We start from the raw sequence: 23246 nt of genomic DNA, 5'->3' as shown, positions 1-23246 counted from the left end.
GCAAGGCCCAAAATTGCATGAGAGGAAGCAGGCATTTCTCAAATTGGTCACTGTGTAGAATGATACGTGAACTTGCTATAAGTTTCACCCTTGAATCAAAACCTATTCATTCTTGTTGTCAAGGTCACCATTTCAAAATATACAGTGTATCTTACTGCAGAGTTTCCTGGGTCTACAAGATTTCAACCTCAGCAGCCTCCTTTGTGTAATATTGCGTTTGGCAGGATTAATGTGTACTCTGATCACATGTCTGTTGCTATATATGACTTTCTTCAGAAAGTAAGTTCCTTGATCCTATGGCTTCTCTTCTGGGCCAACCACAGGCTCTGTGAATCTGTAGATAGTAACACCAGCTGAGGCTCCGTGGGCAGGGAAGGTAAACTCCATCCAGGTTACAACTAATCCCAGGAGTGATGCATCACAACTTCTCAAGGAGGAAGTGATATAGAGGACAAAAAACCACCATGTGGCTGCTGGAATTGGTCCCTAATGCTGAGAACACTGACATCCAGAGGAGACAATATGGGATCTACACTGGTGGAGGTGGTGGATGTGCTGTAGGAGGTGGAGGTGCCGGCCATGGGCTCATGCTGTTGGGCATGTGCCCAGCCTCCTCCCATGTCACCAGGGCTGCTCTATTCATGGACACGCAGAGCAAACACTGTGGTTGTTGTGACAAAGCCTGGGGCCTAGTAATCTGCTCAGAGATGTAAGAATCTTCTTGTCATTGATTGTTTGGGGTCTTGTCTGTGGTAGATGCTCTGCAGATTCTGACATAACACCAAGTTACAAATACATCACGGGCACGTCCTTAGCTTTATCTATGTTTCTTTTCCACAGACTCCTCATCTCTGATCTGCCAATTTTCTCTTTGATTAAGCAGCTACCCTGAAATGGCTGTAAACCCTTGTCTCAGGACAGTTCTCTCTCCAGACTAAGATGATGTCTTGTGCACTGCTCAAGTCCCTGCCAGCTTAACATTTTATATCATACTCTGCTATTCATTGGGCTGTAGTGTGGGAAGAGTACATCATTTCTCAAATCAACACATGATCTCAACAGAGCCATGGACAAAGCCTGAAATTTTCTTTTTCTTCCCCCCTATGGAATTAGCTGGTTCACCACTCCCATGAAGCCAAAATATAAGTTGCTATGGGCGTTAGGGCAAGATTGGGAGATGATATGGGGACCCGGGTTGCCGGTCCATGGAAGGGAAGTGTGCCTGCTGCTGTGCTTAGGCCCAATCCTAAGTGAACCATCTCCTTCCTAAGACTGACTGTGGCTGTGACCCATCCACCCTGATAATTTGATGGATGTGAAATCACCAGCTTATAGTAGGAAGCTCAGTCACACAGCTACTTAATGTCCCATAGACACGTCTACCAGAGGTGGGTGACCTCCTGTGAGCTGACTTTTGAACAGTATATAATATTTTATTTTTGTTTTTTGAGGTTGGCCTGGTCTTGCATGACAAGCCTACAAAACTATGATGTGACTTTATGTTAGAGCTTTTCCGAGTGTGCTCACAATCTCCTCATCTAATCCACGTGTATCCTGCACCAGGCGATGTGTTAGATCATGTGGCCCAAGTGATGGAGCTGCTCATATTGCTGCCTGAACCTGACACAGAGTCCTCTCCTGCCCTGGGCCTCCTGCCATCTGGAAGCCTTCTAATATACCTGATCAATGAGATGGGGTCGTCCCCTCACATCCTAAGAATGTAATGTGCTGTCTCAATATTTCATGAAGCCTTCAAAACTCTGGGCTTCCTTTTCAGTGGTAGGAGACACAAGGTGCAGTGGCTTGTTCTCTGTCTTGAAGAGCAGATGCCATCCTGCCTCAGACCTTTGCACCTGAGCCAGATTCACCGATAAGGCAGGTCCTGAATTTTTGAAGCATTTGCATTCCATCCTTTGACCTTATATATTTACAGGACACCACGAGTTCTTGCAATTTCTTGATCATCAGGTTTCATTAAAATGTTTTGATCAGAAGGTATTTTACAGTGCAATGCACTGTGGAATGTCCAGATGACCAACGTTTCTTCTTTCTTCCTGCGGCCTCAGCATGGGCCAGATCGCAGTCTACACAGCCACCCTCAGGGGGAGTTAGTGGGGAAACTAGTAAAAATTTTGAGCTATGAGTGTCCAAATATTCTATTTGAAATTGATGGCAGACACAACATCCTAATGCAAATGCTTCTGATTTGTCTCGTTTACTTTTCCCAGAAGTAAAATGTGCGTACTAAAATTCCAAAAGCTGATTTAAAAAAAAACAAAAAATCAAACATAAACTGGAAGTTGTAAGACATAAAAATTTTCCCATAGAACACTGGAAGAATATGGAATGATATGAGAATTTCCTTTTCTTTTTCCTCAAAAGATAAGAATTTTAAATATGGGAAGACTGCAGGAATGGAAACACGAAGGGACACACAATTGGATATAATCTGCTCTCTGGCTTCTATGGGGTGGGATTAACAATGGTGGTGGTGTGGAGGGTTGATAATAAAAGCCCAGAGAGAAGACCCTGTATGTTCCTTATGGAATCACCGTGAGGAAGGGATGTCTGCCTGGCATCCTAGGTTGTGCCTGGGTCACTACATATGTCACAGGAAATGTGTGTGGAGCAGGGCTTGAGATCTGTCATTATCAAGGGCTTAGTGATGTCATGTCACACAGTCACTGTCAACCTAACACAGCCGAGGAGAGTCTCAAAAACTTATTTCCTCCTGGAAGTGGTCCAGCAGAGACTGTGTGGTGGGGAGATGCTTCAGGCAGCAACATGGAAACTGAAAGGCTCAGGAATGCAAAATACCCACAGATGAAGAGGAGATGGAGACCAATGTTGAGCATTCAGACGTATATTAAGGATGCTCTGAGCAGCCTTGAGGAAAAAAAGAAAGAAAACAGAAAGAAAGAAAAAGAAAGAAAGAAAGAAAGAAAGAAAGAAAGAAAGAAAGAAAGAAAGAAAGAAAGAACAAACGGAAGGAAGGAAGGAAGGAAGGAAGGAAGGAAGGAAGGGAAAGAAAGAAAGAAAGAAAGAAAGAAAGAAAGAAAGAAAGAAAGAAAGAAAGAAAGAAAGAAAGAAAGAAAGAAGAAAGAAAGAGAGAGAAAGAAAGAGAGAGAGAAAGAAAGAGAGAGAGAAAGAAGGAGAAAGGAAGAAAGAAAGAAAGAAAAAGAAAGAAAGAAAGAAAGAAAGAAAGAAAGAAAGAAAGAAAGAAAGAAAGAAAGAAAGAAAGAAAAAGAAAGAGAGAGAGAGAGAGAAAGAAGGAAGGAAGGAAGGAAGGAAGGAAGGAAGGAAGGAAGGAAGGAAGGAAGGAAGGATGTGAGGAAGGAAGGAAGGGAGGAAAGGAAAAGTCTGAATAAGGAGGAGGGTTCTGTTTTCTGGCCCGGCTTCCCTGGCCTGCCTGCTGACTTCAGACCTCAGCACCGTCCCCTTTAGAAAACTGTCCCTGTGAAAGAAGTGACCCTGTGGGAGTACAAACCTCAGCAGGGTTCTCTTTTCCCAGATGTGTTCCTCTGCTTTGGCTAACTCAGTACTTATGTCCACGTGCAATTTTGGAGAAAATATATAAGAGTAAATTGTTGGGTAAATATTGGCTCAATTATAAGGGATCTTTATATTTTGCTATTTCAGATCATCTAATCCTTATCTGTTCCACTGTGCTCTGATGTTTTGAAACTATGGATTGTACACTTTACATTTTTATTATGTTGTACCTTATGCAGTGGTTGACTTTCAAACCATCCAAAATTCTACCTAGCAATGAAGATTCATGTTTTTGTATTTTCCATATTTCATGTTTTCATGTTTTTAACCAAGATTTTTTTGGAGATTACAAGCTTGGTATTTATTATTATTAAAAGAAATAAATTCAAACAATACATAAATGCAATGTTTTCACAAATATCTTCATTTCCTGAAAACTTATCTGACTCACATTTTATAGTGATACTTGTATAGAAAGTGAATACTTCAAATAGATCCCATTTAATACAACGCTCTAAAAATATTTCTGAATACTGGACATGCTAGTTACATGTGCTGACCTGGTATGATTGACATAAAATAATTTCAAAGCCCCCTGGACAACCTAATCCTGTTGCTGGTTAAGGCAATAAAACTTATTAGAGATGATTTCCTTTCCAACTGAATAGAGTACACAGCAAGTGCAATTAAAATTGTGTTCTTGCCTAGAAAGCTCAAGAAAAAAGTGCTTTACATTAGTGAGTGTGTCACACATATAAAGAAACACAAGTCTCCAGGGTGCATTTCTACACAGGGTTGCAGTGGGGACACTTCCATTCAAAATTCTCCTGATTTCTCACCAGAATCACCAGGGAGGAGCCTGGAGACGCCACACATGCTTCTGTGATCAGGACCCTCCCTGGGCCCTGCACAGCATAGTGGCCTCAGCCCTCAGGGTAGCAGGAGCAGCTGCGGTGCCCAGAGGACAAGCTGACGCCAGGCTGGACTCAGCTGGAAATGAGAATAGAGCCTGGAGGAAGAGGCCACATGGAGGCCTGGTCACAGCCTGGGTTCTCTTCTGTGTACACAGGGGTTGGAGCATCACCAGGACAGCTCCCTGAGCCTCCACCTTCCTCCCCACTAAGGGGCTCATGGTCCACAGACACTCCAGAGAATGGCTTCCATGTCCCCCCTGGAGCATCCACTAGGCTCCACATCCTATACTGACCTCAGGTCTGTTTGCAATAATCTTGCTTGTTCTGTAGGCTGCTCTCTAAGGATCAATATGTCCAGATGGCTGATGTCTTTGATCAAGTCTTCTGTTTCCTCACTGGCCCAGGTGGCAGGGCTGTTGGCACTGCAGGCTGGACCTGCTGCAGAGCCCTTTGCTTTTCTGGCCCCACTCACACCTGGCCGATTCCATGTCACCTGGTCCATGAGCCAGACCAGCCCTCCTAAGTGTGGAATGTGTTGTGTCCAGAAGTTAGAGAGGCTGTCAGGCAATGCCTTTCTGAGCCATTGAGAAAAGACACACATTCAACACTGTAGAAGGGGGTGTCCATCCCTGTCCTCTTTAAGGGGCACATGTGACAGTTCTCTTACCATTGGGGAAAGCTATTCCTGCAATGTGGTGCCAGCTGTTTTGTGTCAGAGTGTGGATACTTTTTGACTCACCCTCCTATAATCTGGAAGCACCTCCAACCAAGGGAAGTCAGCCACCAGACGACACCCAGAATGTCACCAGGCAGCCCAGAAGGAGTTCCCAACTCAGTTTCAGATGACTTTGTCTTGACACAATTTCTGTACCGGTGCTCTAGTTAGGAGGGTTTAAATTGTAACCAAATCACTTTGTTGTACATCTGAAACTAACATGACATTGTTAATCAACAACACTCCAATATAAAATAAAAAGTTTAAAAAACATAGAAATTATGAGGTGTGCTTGTATTGTATGTACTTTCACTTGGGCCTTATGTCAATTGCACGCTAGGGGGCAGTCAAGTCAAATTCTTAACACATACATGTCTAGACTGTTGCAAGTTCTGGACAAAAGTCTTAGCGTTTCACTTTGAAGATTTTCATGTTGTAAGGATGGTAATTCAAGTGATACCTACCTCGCTCTCCCCGCCCCTTTCTCTGCAAATGTTAGCATTAAGAGATTTTGTAACATATTTTTCGTTATCTCTTTTTTTTTTCTACGTGCTCTCAGTAGAGCTGAAGTTCTTAATATGACCAACACTACAAGTTTACTTTATCCGAGGACAAATTGTGCTTACTGAATCTTGAATATTGAAATCTCATCATTCATTGCCCTTGTCTGGCTAGGGCCATAATCAGGATGACTGTGACCAGGAATTAAATGCTCTATTTTTTCTCTATAGAATAGAAGACTTCACTTTATATTGATAAAATAATAATCATTTTGTTGCAATCAGAGCAACCGAAATATATGTTAATGTTTGTTTTCATAACCGGTTCATATTTCAGATAAGATCAATTGGCACTGAGTTGTGCATTTGAGATTTCTCCCCCTTTTTCCTATATATGTTTTATCTCAATCAAAATCAAGACAAACTAAAAAGGAATACATAAATATGTACATACAAATAAATATATATAAAAACTGAATCACTTTGCTATACACCTGAAACATTGTAAATCAACTATATTTCAGTTAAAAAATGAAAACAACACCCAGAGTCTTGTAAAGAAACGTAGAGAAAGGAAAAAAATTACAAAATATTATGGAACTCAACCCTATTAAGAAGAGTTAAGGTGACTAAGGAAGTTTTGAAAGACTAGACATTGTTAGAGAAAATAGAAGAAAACCTTGAACTGTGTCCCTTTACCCCTCATGCAGCATAGATTTCATCTCTATCGAGGCTGAAGGTTTTCCTTCCACACACAATTTTCTCTTCCTTTGCTCACATGAGTCCCCCACCCCCTGGGGCTCTTTCCCCACTGCTGCCCCCACCTGGGGATTTGCATGCTGTTCCCTAGGGAGGCCCTTCCCTTGAGAATCTGAGATAAAAGCTCAGCTCCAGTCTCGCTCTGACTTATCAGGCCATCAGCTCAGATTTCTGAAAATGAGGTTCCTTGCTCAGCTCCTGGGGCTCCTCATGCTCTGGGTCCCAGGTAAGCACAGAGGAGGAGAATGGCGGGGGCGTAAGCTCTTGGGCAGCACTGCGCACCATGTGTGCTCTGAATGTTAGATGTGTAGGACTTGCCCTGCAGATGGACATGGGAAGTTTAGATCTGTGAGAGTGGGGAAGGTTGCAGAAGGAAGAAGGACCTGTGCTCTGGGCAGGGCTGTGACAGGGGAAGTGCGGATGGTGTAGCTGATGTTTACACCTCACAGATGTCAGGTTCATTGTTGTGATTGTATATGAAGCAAATGCACAAATGATGAAGAAAAAACTCAGTAGTATTTTAGGTAAAATACATAATAAATTGGAAACAACAAAAACGGTTGCTAATATTTGTAACTTTGTACTTCTCTGTCATTACTTTAGGATCCAGTGGGGACATTGTGCTGACCCAGACTCCACTCTCCCTGTCTGTCCTCCCTGGAGAGACGGCCTCCATCTCCTGCAAGTCTAGTCAGAGCCTTCTACATACCGATGGAAAAACCTATGCGTATTGGTTCCAACAGAAACCAGGCCAATCTCCACAGCTTCTGATCTATCAGGTTTCCAACCGTTACTCTGGGGTTTCAGACAGGTTCAGTGGCAGCGGGTCGGGGACGGATTTCACACTCACCATCAGCAGGGTGGAGGCTGAGGATGCTGGAGTTTATTACTGTTATCAAGCTTTACAATCTCCTCCCACAGTGGTACAGCTCCGAACACAAACCTCCCTGCCTGGGGCTGCTCAGCCGCCCAATGAGCAGCTTCTCCGGGGAACTCACTGCAGAGTCTCTGCATCTGTATAAGAGGAAGATGTTGGAGATCTCAGGGGAATAGGGTGCATCTGAGGGCTCTGGCCCACGAGTGTCTTGGCTGTACCTCAGGCACCACATTAAGGCCTGTCAGCTGCACAGCCTGGTCCTGGCAGAAGCAGCAGGGGATGTAGGCGGTCCTGTGTCCTGTGGCAACCAGTGATGTGAAAGGCTGGCTGAGGGAAAGGTCAGCCTAATCCTCCCTGTCTTGTCTACGTGTGTCAATTACATGCATCCTGTCTAATAACCAAACAAATGACACTGATATATGGCAATGAAAGTTTAATGCATATTGGAAACAACCAGTTTGGGGTATGCTTTTCACTAGATAATGTTTGGTAATATTGATAAATTGTCTTTGCCCCACTGTCTCAATTTCCTATACCTTTACTCCCTGTATTATTCCCTCCATTAATGTCTTTGAGGAAGCATCCTACGCAAGCTGTCCTCAGGGTGACTAGGAATAAGAATACTCCTTAAACATGTTTTATTTTTCAGTGTGAATAGACATTTTGAAATGCTTAGTAAAGATAAGATTTCAATGCCAAAGGTTTTAAATTGCCTCAACTACATGTTTTTTTCTGAGTGAAAAGGGGGTTTTCATGATTCCAAAGTGGGCTTTGAAAATCAACAACAAAAACTGAATGATGAGAACATTTTTTACCCCATATACCACAGGAAAAGTACAGAATCATATGAGATTTTTCTTTCTCTTTCAAATAGTAAGGTTATTAACCTAAATACTGTTTTAGCTATGGCAATTTCTTACTATTTTACCATAAGAAGTGGTTTCAAACAAATAAATGCATTATTTTCACAGGACATGGTCAATACCTGAAATAAAATCTGAATATATATTTCAGCTGGAAATATATAGAAAATATATGCATTGAATAGGTTCCATTTAAAGTATTGCTCCAAGTGATATCTGACATAATAAGGCATCATGCCATTTACATGTCATAACACAGTATGATAAAAATGAAACAATGATTGAATTGTCAAAATATCCAATCTTGTTTCTGGTTAATAAAATAAAGTACATTAAAGACCATTGGCTATTCTAAGATAATGGATGCCATGGCAAGTGCTATTAAGATGCCAATGTGTCAATTCCATTGAATTTAAAATGTATGGAAAAAATGCATATGTATGTATTTGTATGTATATATAATGTATGTATATACATAATGTGTATATATATATAATGCGTGTGTGTGTGTATACAGAAATCAAGCCAACTTGAACCCTCAAACTATAGATCTTAAGACACAATAGGACTTCCTAGGTGGCACAGTGGGTAAGAATCCTCCTGCCAATGCAGGGGACACTGGTTCGAGCCCTGCCCCTGGAAGATACCACATGCCACGAAGCAACTAAGCCTGTGCGCCACAACTATTGAGCCTGTGCTGTAAAGCCCATGAGCCACAACTACTGAGCCCACATGCTACAACTACTGAAGCCCACGTGCCTAGAGCCCTTGCTCTGCAACAAGAAAGGCCGCCGCAATGAGAAGCCTTTGCACCACAACAAAGAGTAGCCCCTCCTCGCCGCAACTAGAGAAAGCCCGTGTGCAGCAACGAAGACCCAACACAGCCAATTTAGTTAATTAATTAATTAATTAATTTAAAAAGACATAATAAATTGTTTCACAATACTAATGCATTATTGAAATTAAAAGGGGTTATGGATTGCACTGGGAGAAAAAGTGAAAGCAGGAAGACTAGGAGTCATTGCGATAGTCATCTTAAACCCTCAAGTGATTGACAATATCTAGTGATCGAGAGCTTCCTCTTTGATGTGCGACAGGAGATAAAGCCAAAACATACTCAAAGTGGTGAGAAATGGAAAAGAATGCAACAGGACACTAATATTCCAAAGGTCTACACCCTCAAAACAAAGTGGTGAAAAGAAATGATCTCGAAACCTGAAAGGGGTTACCAAGGAAGGTCAGAGGGCAATCTAATTGGTTGTTACAAAGAAATCTCAAAATACACTGGATTATAAATGACAAGATTTTTCTCTATCATAACAGTCCAGAGGTTGGCAGGTGGCTTGGGATGGTAGGTGACTCTACTTCTTTAGGTCACTGGGGTGGGCAGGAGACATTATCAACCTCAACACATAGCTTCCCTTCTTGCTTCAAAATCTACAGTTTCAATGTATTTTGTCTAAGTATGGTTTGATTAATTTTTCACTACATTTGAAAAGGTATATTCTTAGTATTTCCTCTATGGCTTACATATAGGTCTTAATAGAATATAATTCCAATGTATATAACAATTCTACTGAGATACAGAAATGTTATTCTTATCTTTGTAGTTCTGTTACCTCATTTTGTGCTTATTACTGTTACACATATTACATATATGTATGTTTCAGGTCCAACAATATATTATTAGGATTATCACTCTATGTAACTTTATGTCTATTTAAGCATCTGAGAAATGAAAGTAAGTATATATTTATATCATTTATATTAACCTTATTATTTACCATTTCAGTTTCTTTTTACTTGTTCATGTGGGTTTGGGTTACAATCTGGTGTCATATCCTTGCTCTAATACAACACTACTTTTGTGTAAAATCTCCTCAGGGAGATTTCTTAAATGTAGATGCCCTAGTTCCACTCAAAGGTTTTAAATCAATTAGTCTAGAACAGGCTGAGGCAGCAATTGTTTTTAAATCTTTCCATTACATTATATAATATAACCGCATTTATTCTAAAAGGGTGAATAATAGTTTATTGATATAAAACAAAGAAATAGTACACCCAGCACATGTTGTTGAAGAAAGGACATTATGGTGAATTCACATTTCTCTTGTTCAGCCCTGAGGTGTCTTCCTCTAGGCATTCCTGGAAAAGCTGGAGTTATGCCTAGACCATTCATTAGTACTAGAATTGCTTTAAACTATTGTTCCCTCTCCTACCTTTCTCTAATTATTTTTCAATTTTTCTTCATGTGAAGTATCAGAAAATCATCATCTAGATATTTTTACTGTGGTCTCTAGTTCCCTCAGTTCAGATGTATCTACGTATTTCTCCCAGTCTCACAACATGTAGTAGAAAACTAGCATTTCATGAATGGCAGGGCTAATTACTTTGACAAAACAGTCAATTCGTTGAATGGAAACTGGTTTTTGTCATAAATTACCCCAGACTGATATAGAATTTAGAATTAGATGTCATGTCATTTACAAATAGTGATAGTCTTACTTCTTCCTTTCCAATTTGTATATCTTTTGTTTCTTTGTCTTGTCTGTTTGCTGCAGCTAGGACTTTCAATACTATGTTAAATACAAGTGGTGAGAATGGGCATCCTTGACTTGTTCCTAATATTAGAGGAAAGGCTGTCAGCTTTTCAGCTGTAGGTTAGTCATAAATGGGTTTATTATATTGAGATATATTCCCTCTATACCATCTTCAATGAGAGTTTTTTTTATTATGAATGGGTATTGAATTTTATCAAATGCTTTTTCTGCATCTATTGAGATGATTATGTGATTTTTATCCTTCCTTTATTAATGTGTTGTATTACATTGATTGATTTGTAAATATTGAACTATCCTTGTATTCCTAAAATAAATCTCACTTAAGCATGGTGTACGATCCTTTTTATATTTTATTCAATTCAGTTTGCTAATATTTTCTTCAGGATTTTTCCATTCATATTCATCAGCAATATTGGTCTGCAATTTTCTTTTTTACTTTTTTTTTTTTTGCAGTGTCTTTGGTTTTAATATCAGAATAATTGTGGCCTCATATAATGAATTTGGGAGAGTTCTGTTCTCTTCAGTTTTTTTGTAATAGTTTGAGAAGAATAGGTATTTGCTCTTTTTATATGTTCTTCTATGAAGCCATGTGGTCCTGGACTGTTGATTTTTGCATCTATAACCTGGAAGAAATGGATAAATTCTTAGAAAATTACAATCTTCCAAGACTGACCCAGGAAGAACTAGAAAACATGAACAGACCAATCACAAGTACTGAAATTGAGCCTGCGATTAAAAATCTCCCAACAAACAAAAGCCCAGGGGCAGATGGATTCACAGGAGAATTCTATCAAACATTTAGAGAAGAGCTAACACCTATCCTTCTCAAACTCTTCCAAAATATAGCAGAAGGAGGAACACTCCCAAACTCATTCTATGAGGCCACCATCACCCTGATACCAAAACCAGAAAAAGATGTCACAAAAAAAGAAAATTACAGGCCAGTATCACTGATGAATGTAGATGCAAAAATCCTCAACAAAATATTAGCAAAAAGAATCCAACAGTACATTAAAAAGATCATACACCATGATCAAGTGGGGTTTATCCCTGGAATGCAAGGGTTCTTTAATATATGCACATCAATCAATGTGATACATCATATTAACAAATTGAAGGATAAAAACCATATGGTAATCTCAATAGATGCAGAAAAAGCTTTTGACAAAATTCAACATCCATTTATGTTAAAAACTCTCCAGGAAATGGGCATAGAAGGCAATTACCTCAACATAATAAAAGCCATATATGACAAACCCACAGCCAACATCATCCTCAATGGTGAAAAACTGAAAGCATTCCCTCTAAGAACAAGAACAAGGCAAGGGTGCCCACTCTTACCAGTATTATTCAACATAGTTTTGGAAGTGTTAGCTGCAGCAATCAGAGAAGAAAAAGAAATAAAAGGAATCCAAATTGGAAAAGAAGTAAAACTGTCACTCTTTGCAGATGACATGATGTTATACATAGAAAACCCTGAAGATGCTACCAGAAAACTGCTAGTACTAATTGATGAATTTAGTAAAGTATCAGGACACAAAATTAATACACAGAAATAACTTGCATTCCTATACACTAACAACGAAAGAGCAGGAAGAGAAATTAAGGAAACACTCCAATTTACCACTGCAACAAAAAGAATAAAACACCTAGGAATAAACCTGCCCAAGGAGGCAAAAGACCTGTATGCAGAAAACTCTAAGACACTGATGAAAGAAATCAAAGATGTTACACACAGATGGAGGGACATACCATGTTCTTGGATAGGAAGAATCAACATTGTGAAAATGACTATCCTACCCAAAGCAATTTACAGATTCAACGCAATCCCTATCAAATTACCAATGGCATTTTTCACAGAACTAGAGCAAGAAATCTTACGATTTGTATGGAAACACAAAAGACCCTGAATAGCCAAAGCAATCTTGAGAAGGAAAGATGGAGCTGGAGGAATCAGCCTCCCTGACTTCAAACTATACTACAAGGCTACAGTGATTAAGACAGTGTGGTACTGACACAAAAACAGACATATAGATCAATGGAACAGAATAGAGAACTCAGAGGTAAACCCACATACATATGGTCACCTTATCTTTGACAAAGGAGGCAAGAATATGTAATGGAAAAATGACAGCCTCTTCAGTAAGTGGTGTTAGGAAAATTGGACAGCAACATGTAAAAGAATGAAATTAGAACACTTCCTAACACCATACACAAAAATAAACTCAAAATGGATTAAAGACCTAAATGTAAGGTCAGACACTATAAAACTCCTAGAGGAAAACATAGGCAGAACACTCTATGACATCCATCAAAGCAAGATCCTTTTTGACCCACCTCCTAGAATCATGGAAATAAAATCAAGAATAAACAAATGGGACCTAATGAAACTTAAAAGCTTTTGCACAGCAAAAGAAACCAGAAACAAGACAAGAAGACAACCCTCAGAATGGGAGAAAATACTTGCCAGCAAAGCAGCAAAGGATTAATCTCCAAAATATACAAGCAGCTCATGCAGCTTAATATCATCCCCAGTGGGGATGTTGGTCCACTGGCTTGTGTATTCTTCCTGGTGGGGAGGGGGGGACTAGTGCCTGTGTTCTTGTGTGTGGAGCTGGATCTTATCCTTCTGATGTGCAAGGCCTCGCCTGTCAGTGTGTTTGGGTGTGTCTGTGAGCTTAGCATGTCTATAAGCAGTCTGTCTGCTAATGGGTGGGGTTATGTTCCTGTCTTGCTAGTTGTTTGGCTTGAGGTATCCAGCACTGGAGCTTGCAGGTCTTTGGTTGGATTTGGATCTCAGTGTTGAGAATGAGACCTCTGGGAGAGCTCTTGCTGATTACTATTCCATGAGGTCAGGAGTTCTCTCGTGGTCCAATGTCCTGTCTCTGCTCTCCTGCCTTGGACATTAAGGTCCGACCCCATGTCAGGGCATCAAGACCCTGGAAGCTGCACAACACAGAGAAAAAGGAGCAAGAAGAAGAGAAAAGAAAAGAAAAAAAATAGGGAGAAAGGAAAAGAACAGACAAAACCCCAAGTCAGGTGGCAATAGCAACACTAAGCAGTCAAAATCACACAAAGAGATGTACACACTTGCACTCTCAAAAAGAGAAGGAAAGAGAAGAAAAGAAAAAAAAAGAAAAGAAAAAAAAGAGAAAACTATGAAGAGAGTAATCAAACCAATAAACAAACCCACATACAAATATATACAGTAAAGATTAAACTAACAAATACATAAAACCAGGAACAAGTCAAACAAACCAGGAAGTCCTCTAATACTTCTAGGTAGGTCTCTGCACCTGCCTTGGGAACTGTGGAGAGCTTAGACTGTGATCTGGTCTTAGTCCTTCATGTAGTTGCCCCCGCCATCCACAGTTGTCCCTTAAATCTACAGCCTCTATTGTAGAAGCACTCATCTATTCAGGTAATCCACAGATGCAGAGTCAATCAAGCCAATTAACTCTGCTCCTCCTGCGGCCGTTTCCCTTTCTCTTCTTTGGTCCTACAGTCCCTGGGGATCAGTTTTGGTTTTGGTCCCTTCTCTGCGTGTGGGCTGCTCTCAGGAATCGGTTCCCCATCCAGGCAAGAGGAGGCGAGAGAGGGTGATTGGGGCTCACTTGCAAATTCAGGTCAGGGGGAGGGAGGGATATGGCAGTCTAATTGAAATTTGCAGGATTGCTTGCAGCATTGGAGGTCGTTGTGAGCCTGAGGTGTGCCATGCATTCTCCCAGGAAAGTGGGTCCTTGACGCAGAACCGTTGGCAGTGGTTGGCTGCACCTGCTGCCGGGAGGGTGTGGGCAGTGAGCTGCCTTGCACACAGGACCCTTGGTGGTCATGGCGGCAGCAGTAGGAGAGGTACAGTTTGCTCTGTGTTCCGACTTAGCAGCCGCTGTGATGCTCACGCAGGCGCTGCTCTGCAGCCTGTGAGCTCGCGGAGCAGGAAGCTCCTATTGCTCCCCGCAAGCACCCTGAAACAAAGGTCTCCTGCCCCTTGGTCAGGCCCAGGCTTTCCCCCAGACTCCCTCCCAGCTACCTGTGGGGAGCTAGCCCCCCAGGCTGTTTTCACGCAGCCAGCCCTGGTTCTCTCCCTGGTGTCTGCTCTCTGAAGCCCAAGCCTCGGCGCCCAGCCCCCACCCGCCGCTGCAGGTGAGCAGACTAGCATCTCAGGCTGGGGAGTGCTGCTTGAATCCTCCGTGCTGGAATCTTTCCACCCTGCCCTCCGCACACCGGTTGTTGCTCTCTCCTCCAGGGGTTCCGAAGCTCCCCTGATCCATCCCCGCTAGTGAGGGGACTTCCTTATGTGGAAGATTTTTCCCTTCACATCTCCCTCCCAGAGGGGCATGTCTCTCCGAGATTCCTTTGTCTTTTTTTTCCCTTTTTTCTTTTGTGCTACCCTGTTATGTGGGGATTTTCTTGCCTTTTTGGAAGTCTGAGGTCCCCTGCCAGCATTCAGAAGGTGTTCTGTAGGAGCTTTTCCACACGTAAATGTGTTCTTGATGTATTTGCCGAGAGGAAGGTGGTCTCAAGGTCTTACTCCTCCACGACCTTCCAACCATTCCCTATTTCTTTCTTAATAAACACATTAAAAAAAAAAAAGCCAGACACATAGATCGATGAAACAGAAGAGAGGAATGGAATAGACAGCCCATAAATAAACCCATGCATATAAGATTAATTACCCTATATCAAAGGGAGCAAAAAAAATACAATGGGGAAAACACAATAAGTGGTTTTGGGAAAAGTGGACAGCTACATGCAAAAGAATGAAATTGGACTGCTTTCTCACATCATATACAAAAATAAACTCAAAATGGATTAAAGACTTAAATGTAAGACCCGAAACCATAAAACTTCTAGAGAAAAACTTAGGCAGTCTGCTCTTTGCCATCATTCTTAGCAATATGTTTCGGATCTATCTCCTTTGGCAAGGGAAACAAAAGCAAAAATTTTTTAAAAATGGGATAACATCAAACTAAAAGGCTTTTGCACAGTGAGGGAAACCAGCAACAAAATGAGAAGGTAACATAATGAATGCGAGAAGATATTTGCAAATGACAAATCCAATAAGGGGTTAATATCCAAGATATATAAAGAACTCATACCACTCAATACCAAAAATTAAACAATTCAATTAAAAGTGGACAGATGACCTGAATAAATATTAATATTTGAAACTATAATAGCTGAAGATTTTTTTTAAAATAAATTTATTTATTTATTTATTTTATTGGCTGTGTTGGGTCTTTGTTGCTGCACATGGGCTTTCTCTAGTTGCGGCGAGTGGGAGCTACTCTTCCTTGTGGTGCACGGGCTTCTCATTGCGGTGACCTCTCCTGTTGCAAGAGCACGGGCTCCAGGTGCGTGGGCTTCAGTAGTTGCGGCACATGGGCTCAATAGTTGTGGCTCACGGGCTCTAGAGTGCAGGCTCAATAGTTGCGGCACACGGGCTTAGTTGCTCGGCAGCATGTGGGATCTTCTGGACCAGGGCTCGAACCCGTGTCCCCTGCATTGGCAGGCAGATTCTTACCCACTGCGCCACCTAGGAAGTCCCATATAATAGCTGAAGAATTTTTAAAACTGATGGCAAACCGAAATAATGCTCTGTACCCTAAATAAAATAAACATGATAGAAATAAATCACATTTAATCTCATCTTAGAACTGAGACTGAAAACAAGTAAACAAAACCAGAGGTGGGAGGACACAGAGAGGGAGAGGCATTAAAAGTAGCTGTTAGAAAAAAATGCAGGGAATTCCCTGGAAGTCCAGTGGTTAGGACTCTGTGCTTCTACCACAGGGGGCATGGGTTTGATCTCTAGTCTGGGAATTAAGATCCCGTATGCCTTGCAGTGCAGTCAAAAACAAACAAACAAAACAAAACAAAACAAACAAAAACAAAGAAAGAAAAAAATGCATTTTACCTTCAATGGTGAAACAATAAAAATCAAAAATAAGTTCTTAATATCAATAGTGGAAGTCAGAAGACAATAATATATATTTTAAAAGTATGAGAAGAAAATAACTGCCAAATTAGGACTCTATAAGAGAATATCATTTATAACTAAAGGCAAAATAAATATATTTTAGAAAAATAAGCATATAGAAAATTAATTACCAGAATACTTATATTAATAGAAATTCTATACAGAGTTTTTCAGGGAGACATTATTTCAGAGGTAAGGTCAGAAAATAAAAAAGGAGCAAAGAGCAATAGAAAAGATAAATAAGTAAGAGAGAGTCTTTGTAAATTTTGACTGTATAAATAATATACTGTGGAATTTAAAATAAGTGTAGAATTAAAATATATGCATAAAAGGCAAAAGAGAGAGTACTCTGGGTTCAAATTTTTGAGTCATTTATTGTCTGGAAATTTAAGTCATGATAAGTAAAAGATACATGTAATTCTCTAGGGTTCTCAATGGTAAATTTAAAATATATACAAATAACTAAAACCTAATTTAGGAATAAACGTACCAATACTGCAACCATACACTAAATCAATTACAGGTGGATTGTTATGAAAAAAAAGATTGTGTAAAAATAAAAATGCATGGGAAAATGAAATAAAAACAAAAAATAGCTGAACTAGTTTAAACAATTTTTAATATTTTATACAAATAAATCATTAGTCTTCTAATTAAAAACCCTTTAAAATACTGGGCAAATAATCAAAAAAATTTTTCAAACTAGAAAATGTAGAAAAATTAATTCACAAAAAATAGACCTTCAAATAGTCTTTACATGTAAGAAAAGATATTCATCCTCAGTAATTATCGGAGAAATGACTGACAGATTGAAAGAAGGAACGTTCATTCATTTTCAGATCAAAAAATGTGAGAACTGCTGCAGCAGAGAAGAACTGAGAGAACACTGGAGAGGAGGAGAAAGAGCCCAGCGATGACAGAATATATCCAAAGGACACTCGCAAAGTCTTAAACTGTACAGGTTCATTGCCTTTTGTAGAACCAAGAAGCAAAGTGAAAAACAAAGACACAACTCCCAGACTTCAGACTCTTTATTTGATGCATATTTTAAACAATTTGAATCTTAAATTGTTTGAATTTGTTTGAATTTGTTGAATCAATAAATATAGGCTTAAACTTCCATTAAAATGCAGGATGTACTTGGTTTAGGAAAGATAGATAAGGGTCTTTTCCATCATGGAAGATGGTACCATCCTGCTCTTGTGACATTACTAAACAAAGTTGAGAACTAATAAGAACTGAGAACTTGAAGACCACTTTTCCTGTGCACCCATCACTCTGTCCTCCCAATACATCCCAAGGGAGCCTAGGGATGCTGGTAGGACAGAAAAGAGAGAAACTGCGCCATGAATTACAACTAAGATAGGAGAACAAAAGTACAGTGTAAGCACAGACTAACTGAATATTGTGCCTCAAGCCCGATCACTTGACAGTCACTGCATTGTGAGGCAGAGAGGCTTGAACAGCAAATGATTGAATGGCCTCCACAGCTTTTGGATCCCAGATATGGTGGGGGAGGTGAATCATCCCTTTGGCCAGTGTATCCACACTGTTTACACCACCTGACCATTAGTCACTTAGTAGCCCTCTCTGTGATCAGATCTACTGTCGTCGTATCGCTGTGCTTGTGTTCAAGTAACCCTTATTTTATTTAATAATGGCCCCAAGGCATGAGTAGTGGTGCTCGCAGTTCAGATATTCTCTTAATGTGCCTAATTTATAGATTCAACTTTATCATAGGTATGTATACATAGTAAAAAAAAAATAGTATAAATAAGATCTAGTGCTATCCACAGATTCAGGCATCCACTGGGGGGTCTTGAAACATATCCCCATCACTGAAAAGAGAGAACTATTGTATCTGGTAATAATGGCCCAGAATGCAGACTGATTCTGAATATTTATTATTATTATTATTATTATTATTATTATTATTATTATTACCACTTTTAAATCCCATTTTGGAACTTATCCTTTTCATTTCACAATAATTTCAAATGTCCTAATGATGCCTGTATTTCTAGTATACTCCATGGCCTTACGGCAAATAACTCTTAAGAAAGACCCACAATGACCTAATTGAAGAGTACTTCGCTAAAAACCAATTCCTTCTATCATGTACAGTCCCAAGCAGGGGGTAAATCAAGGGAAATGACTCACAAAGAAAATAGAAAGAATTGTGAGAGGATCCATCTGGTAAAGGAAAGGAGTGACGAGGTCTCTGGAGGGTGGCCTAGTAATCGATGGGCATCAGGAGGACACAGATCAAGGTGCTTCCTCACTCAGGTATGAGAAAGTACAAAACGTGCAGGTTCTGCCACAGACCATGGCTTTCAAGACCCACAGATCAGGTTCACATTCACTCACGTCTGCCGTTACCACCTGGCTTCAGAGATGGAATTGTGTGATCTGGCTTCCCAGCTTCTCAGGAACTGTGGACACAGTCTGACAATGACTGAAAGGATACTTAGTACAGGCATTTTTATTATATTTGTACCAGTAACTATATTCAGGATAGGAAAATGGGCAGAAGTGACATCTCTCAAAACCAAATTAAAAGATCTAAAAAAAAAAGAAAAAAGAAAAGAAAAAAAACCCCACAATCTGTGACTCTTCTCTTTATACATTAGTTTTCTAGGATCATGCTTGAAAATGTGTAGTGTCAGGTGAGCCCCATGTTATCCTTCCCCAAATCCTGGTCCCTGCACAAACTAAGCCCATGGACCATCACCAGGCATCTGTGTAAATCAGTCCCAGAGACACACTGAGTCGCTCTCTTGTAGAAGCAGTTGACATGAGGTTCAGAGAATGGTGCCTGCAATAAGCAGTGTTCTGCATAGAGACACACGTGAGCTATTGGAGAGCCTCTGTCTGGGGCATATGAAGCCGGGTACTGATCCTGCTCATCCAGACTGAAGACACTTCCAGAAGTTTCCACAACCCAGGATGATTTTACTGAGAAGGATCTTTTGGCTTCCACTGCTCTGTATTCATGCTATAGGATTCTTTCTACAAAAAAAAAATAATAATTTTCAGAAAAACAACTGTGACAGCTATTCCCATCCAATGTATGGGGCAAAAGAGAATAAAGACTAATGATGGTATATAAATCATTGGTTCTGCTGACAGATGCTTAAATTTTGGATAAAATCAACACAAAATCTTACATTTAGTAAAAAACAAAAAAACAAAACAAAAACCTGAATATGGCACATCAATTTTTTTTTACTTCATAACTATTTTTTCGTATTTGCATTCACACTGATAATTTTTTTATATATAGTTTTCCATAGGGCTGCTGTGCGAAGTCTTTATCTTTCTGGAGACCCTGGGAAGGAGTAGCCCTGTGGAAGGAGTCTTGCCACGGGAGGGAGTATCTCCATCTCCTGCAAGGCCAGTCTCATCTCATCCACAGGAATGGACACACCTACCCGCCCTGCTTCCAGTAGAAACCACACAATCTTCTCAACAGCTGATCCTCAGGGGGTCCAACAGGGTTTCTGCTGTCCCAGCCTGGCTCAGTGGCAGTGGGTCTGGGATGGATTTCACACTCACGGTCACCAGTGTGGAGCCTGGAGATGCTGCACATTGCTTCTGTGCACAGAACCCTCACTGGGACCCGCACAATGTAAGAGTCCTAAATACACGCCTCCCATGTGGGCTCAGCCCTTGTGCTCAGTGGAGCAGCTGCTTCCTCCAGGGAATCAGGGTCAGAGCAGCTGCTCCTCTCAGTGTAGAACCAAGCTGGGGTGAGGAGGAAAGGTGAGGAGCCCTTGAAGGCGGCTTGAATGTTCAAGTTGTGAGTATTTGGGATTATATCAATATATCTACATATCTATATCTATACCTTACATGTATCTTCTTCCCCCCAAGGCTGAAAAAAAAAAGCCAACAAAGAATTCCATGTCCAGCAAAACAATCCTTCAAAAATAAAGGCAGAGATGCTTGGCTTCCAACCGAGTCTGGAGCCCAGGTCAGATCAGAGCCTCCAGAGCCCAGGGTGGCAAAAGTGGGGAGAGGATTATTGATGGATTCCCATGCCCAAGAGACTCCCGGCCCTGGCAAGTGGCCATGCTCAAAGGTAATCAGCTCCACTGTGGAGGCGTGCTGGTCAACGAGCAGTGGGTGCTCACCGCTGCCCACTGCATGATGAGTGCGTACAATGTGCACATGGGCAGTGAACAGCTGGGAAGAGGCCGGAAGATCAGGGCCACAAAGTCATTCTGCCACCCCGGCTTCTCCAAACAGACCTATGATAATGACCTCATGCTGGTGAAGCTAAATAGCCGGGCCAGGCTGTCACCCAGTGTGCAGAAAGTCAACCTGCCTTCCCGCTGTGAACCCCCTGGGACCAAATGTACTGTTTCTGGCTGGGGCACCATCACCAGCCCTGCAGCGACCTATCCAAAGGAGCTCATGTGCACAGATGTCACCCTCATCTCCTCTGAAGACTGCAGGAAGCTTTATGGGAACACGTTGGGAAATTCCATGCTGTGTGCCGGCCACCTTGACACCAGCACGAATGCCTGCAGTGGTGACTCAGGGGGACCACTGACGTGCAATGGTAGTTTGCAAGGCCTAGTGTCCTGGGGAAGTTTCCCTTGTGGCCAAATCAACGAGCCAGGTGTCTATACCCAAGTCTGCAAGTACGTGGACTGGATAAATGACACCATGAGAAAGCATCGTTAATCTCTCCATAATCCCATCTCTCCATCCCTATGCCCTGAACAGGAAAATCACAGAAATAAGGACATTGATGACCTACAGTCATACTTGACTTTACATTTCCTCAAAGACCTATCAAAACCTCAACAATATGCCATGTATGTAAGCTAATCAAGTCAGCAAGGACCTAAAACCAAAACAAGAAACACAAAAACCTCTGAGCTGGTAAAGAGGTAGTGAGACCAGCCCTCTCCGCCAATGAAAGTGTAAATTTACACAATTTTTATGGAAGTTGATTTGGCAATGTGAATCAGAGTCCTTGTTCTCCACATTTTACCCAATAATTCTATCTCTAGGAAGATACTACTAAAAAAAAATAAAAATAAAATGTGTGGAGCAAGGTTTGAATTTATCACACTATTTATCATAGCAGAACAGTGGAAACACTGAATGTGTCCAGAATCAGTGGAGTGTTTAAGTAAACAACAGGCTGGCTTGAGACAAGGATATTCTGAAGCTGTTAAGAATAATAATTGTGCAGAATTGTTAGTGTTACACAAGGATGTTTGTGCTGTGTGATGTTAAATGAAAAAAGGAAGATACAGAAATATATGTGCATGTGATCCTCACTATGTAAAATGAAAATATTCATGAAATAAAACTGGAAAGCATGTGTGCCAAACTTCAAAAAAAATAAATAAATAAAGGCAAAACTAAAATACTTCTTGATAAACAAAAATGAAAAAAAGCCATTACTAGCAGATATGCCCTGTAAGAAATTCAAGAGCAAATCACAGACTCATAGGATTTGACACCAGATAGTACTTGTATCTATAGGAATGAGTGAAGGCCTCAAAAATAACAAGGAAACAAGAAAAAAGCTAAGAAAAAATAATGCTTATGTAAATACATATGACATTTATGTCCAGGAAAAAGAAAAAAACTATTTTGATAGATGTCAGACACCAGTTGGGTTGGGGGAGCATTTACTGACTGGAAAAGAACAGGAAGTAGGCATTTGGAGAATTTGAAATACTTCATATTTTAATCTTGGTAGTGAATGTAAGTTTATTTAGTTTCACACTTCAGACTTCTTCCCTTTTACTGTGCGTGTTTTATATTAATAATAATAATAAAAGGCCTTAGCTAGACCTTCTAAACAAACATGAACAAAGTACTAACAATTGACAAATACTTATGGAAACTCAACCTTATTAAAAAGGAGTGCAGAATGCGTGTAAGAAAGTATAAAGAACTAGAAAATTGGTAGAGGAAACAGAAAGAAACATTTAAATATGTTCCTTCTCCCACTCAGGCAACATAGAATTTACTGCTGTTAACTTTACTAAAAACACAGAATGTATTTTATATTATGTTGCTTGTGCTAGAGTTCCACCCTCATGATGGCTCTTTCAGCACCTCTCACACCCAGCGGATTTGCATGCTGTTCCCTAGGGAGGACCTTGCCTTGCAAGCCTGAGATAAAAGCTCAGCTCTAGTCTTGCTTTGACTTATCAGGACTCATCAGTTCAACTTCTCAAAATGAGATTCCCTGTCCAGCTCCTAGGGCTGCTAATGGTCTGGACTCCAGGTAAAGACAGAGGGGAGATGAGAATGGAAAATGAGGCAGGGAGGGTGGGCTCTGGGGGCATCGCTTCTCCCATTGGTATTCTGTCCACATGTTGTATGCATACACCCTGTTCTCTAAGATGGGGCAGGCGATGTTTAGATACATGAGACTGAAGAAAATTCCAGGACATATACTCTGGTGAAGAATGTGACACAGAAAGAGGGGGAGGGTACTGGCGACTTCTGGAGACCCTTTGGACTTCCAAAGTCTCCATTCCTTTATTGTGATTGGATACATTGGGTGTAGGAGTCAAAATTACACACACAAAATGTAATGAACTAATATGTTAC

General features: G+C 40.7%; 1 protein-coding gene and 1 gene segment (V, D, J or C); both read left to right on the top strand.

The window, feature by feature from the left end:
* Window positions 1–6542: 6542 nt before the first annotated feature.
* LOC130856813 (immunoglobulin kappa variable 2D-29-like) overlaps window positions 6543–23246 on the top strand; it is a 106309-nt gene continuing 89605 nt past the window's right edge. The window contains 2 exon segments of the V gene segment in view: window positions 6543–6606; window positions 6984–7293. Coding sequence covers window positions 6558–6606; window positions 6984–7293 — 359 coding nt within the window.
* LOC130856747 (kallikrein-7-like) lies at window positions 14513–21520 on the top strand. Its single transcript, XM_057741592.1, has 2 exons — window positions 14513–14601; window positions 20597–21520. The coding sequence occupies exons 1-2, from the start codon at window positions 14513–14515 to the stop codon at window positions 21348–21350; spliced, it is 843 nt and encodes a 280-aa protein (XP_057597575.1). The 3' UTR covers window positions 21351–21520.

Source organism: Hippopotamus amphibius, chromosome 7 (genome assembly GCF_030028045.1).
Source record: "Hippopotamus amphibius kiboko isolate mHipAmp2 chromosome 7, mHipAmp2.hap2, whole genome shotgun sequence".
Lineage (NCBI taxonomy): Eukaryota > Metazoa > Chordata > Mammalia > Artiodactyla > Hippopotamidae > Hippopotamus > Hippopotamus amphibius.
This window is presented reverse-complemented; position numbering and strand designations above follow the sequence as displayed.

Excerpts from the sequence above, each read along its gene's own strand:
- LOC130856747 (XM_057741592.1), top strand. The coding sequence starts at position 14,513 with ATGGCGGCAGCAGTAGGAGAGGTACAGTTTGCTCTGTGTTCCGACTTA. Across the intron at positions 14,602-20,596 it reads CAGGCGCTGCTCTGCAGCCT|GCAGAGATGCTTGGCTTCCA; the intron begins GTGAGCTCGCGG and ends TCAAAAATAAAG.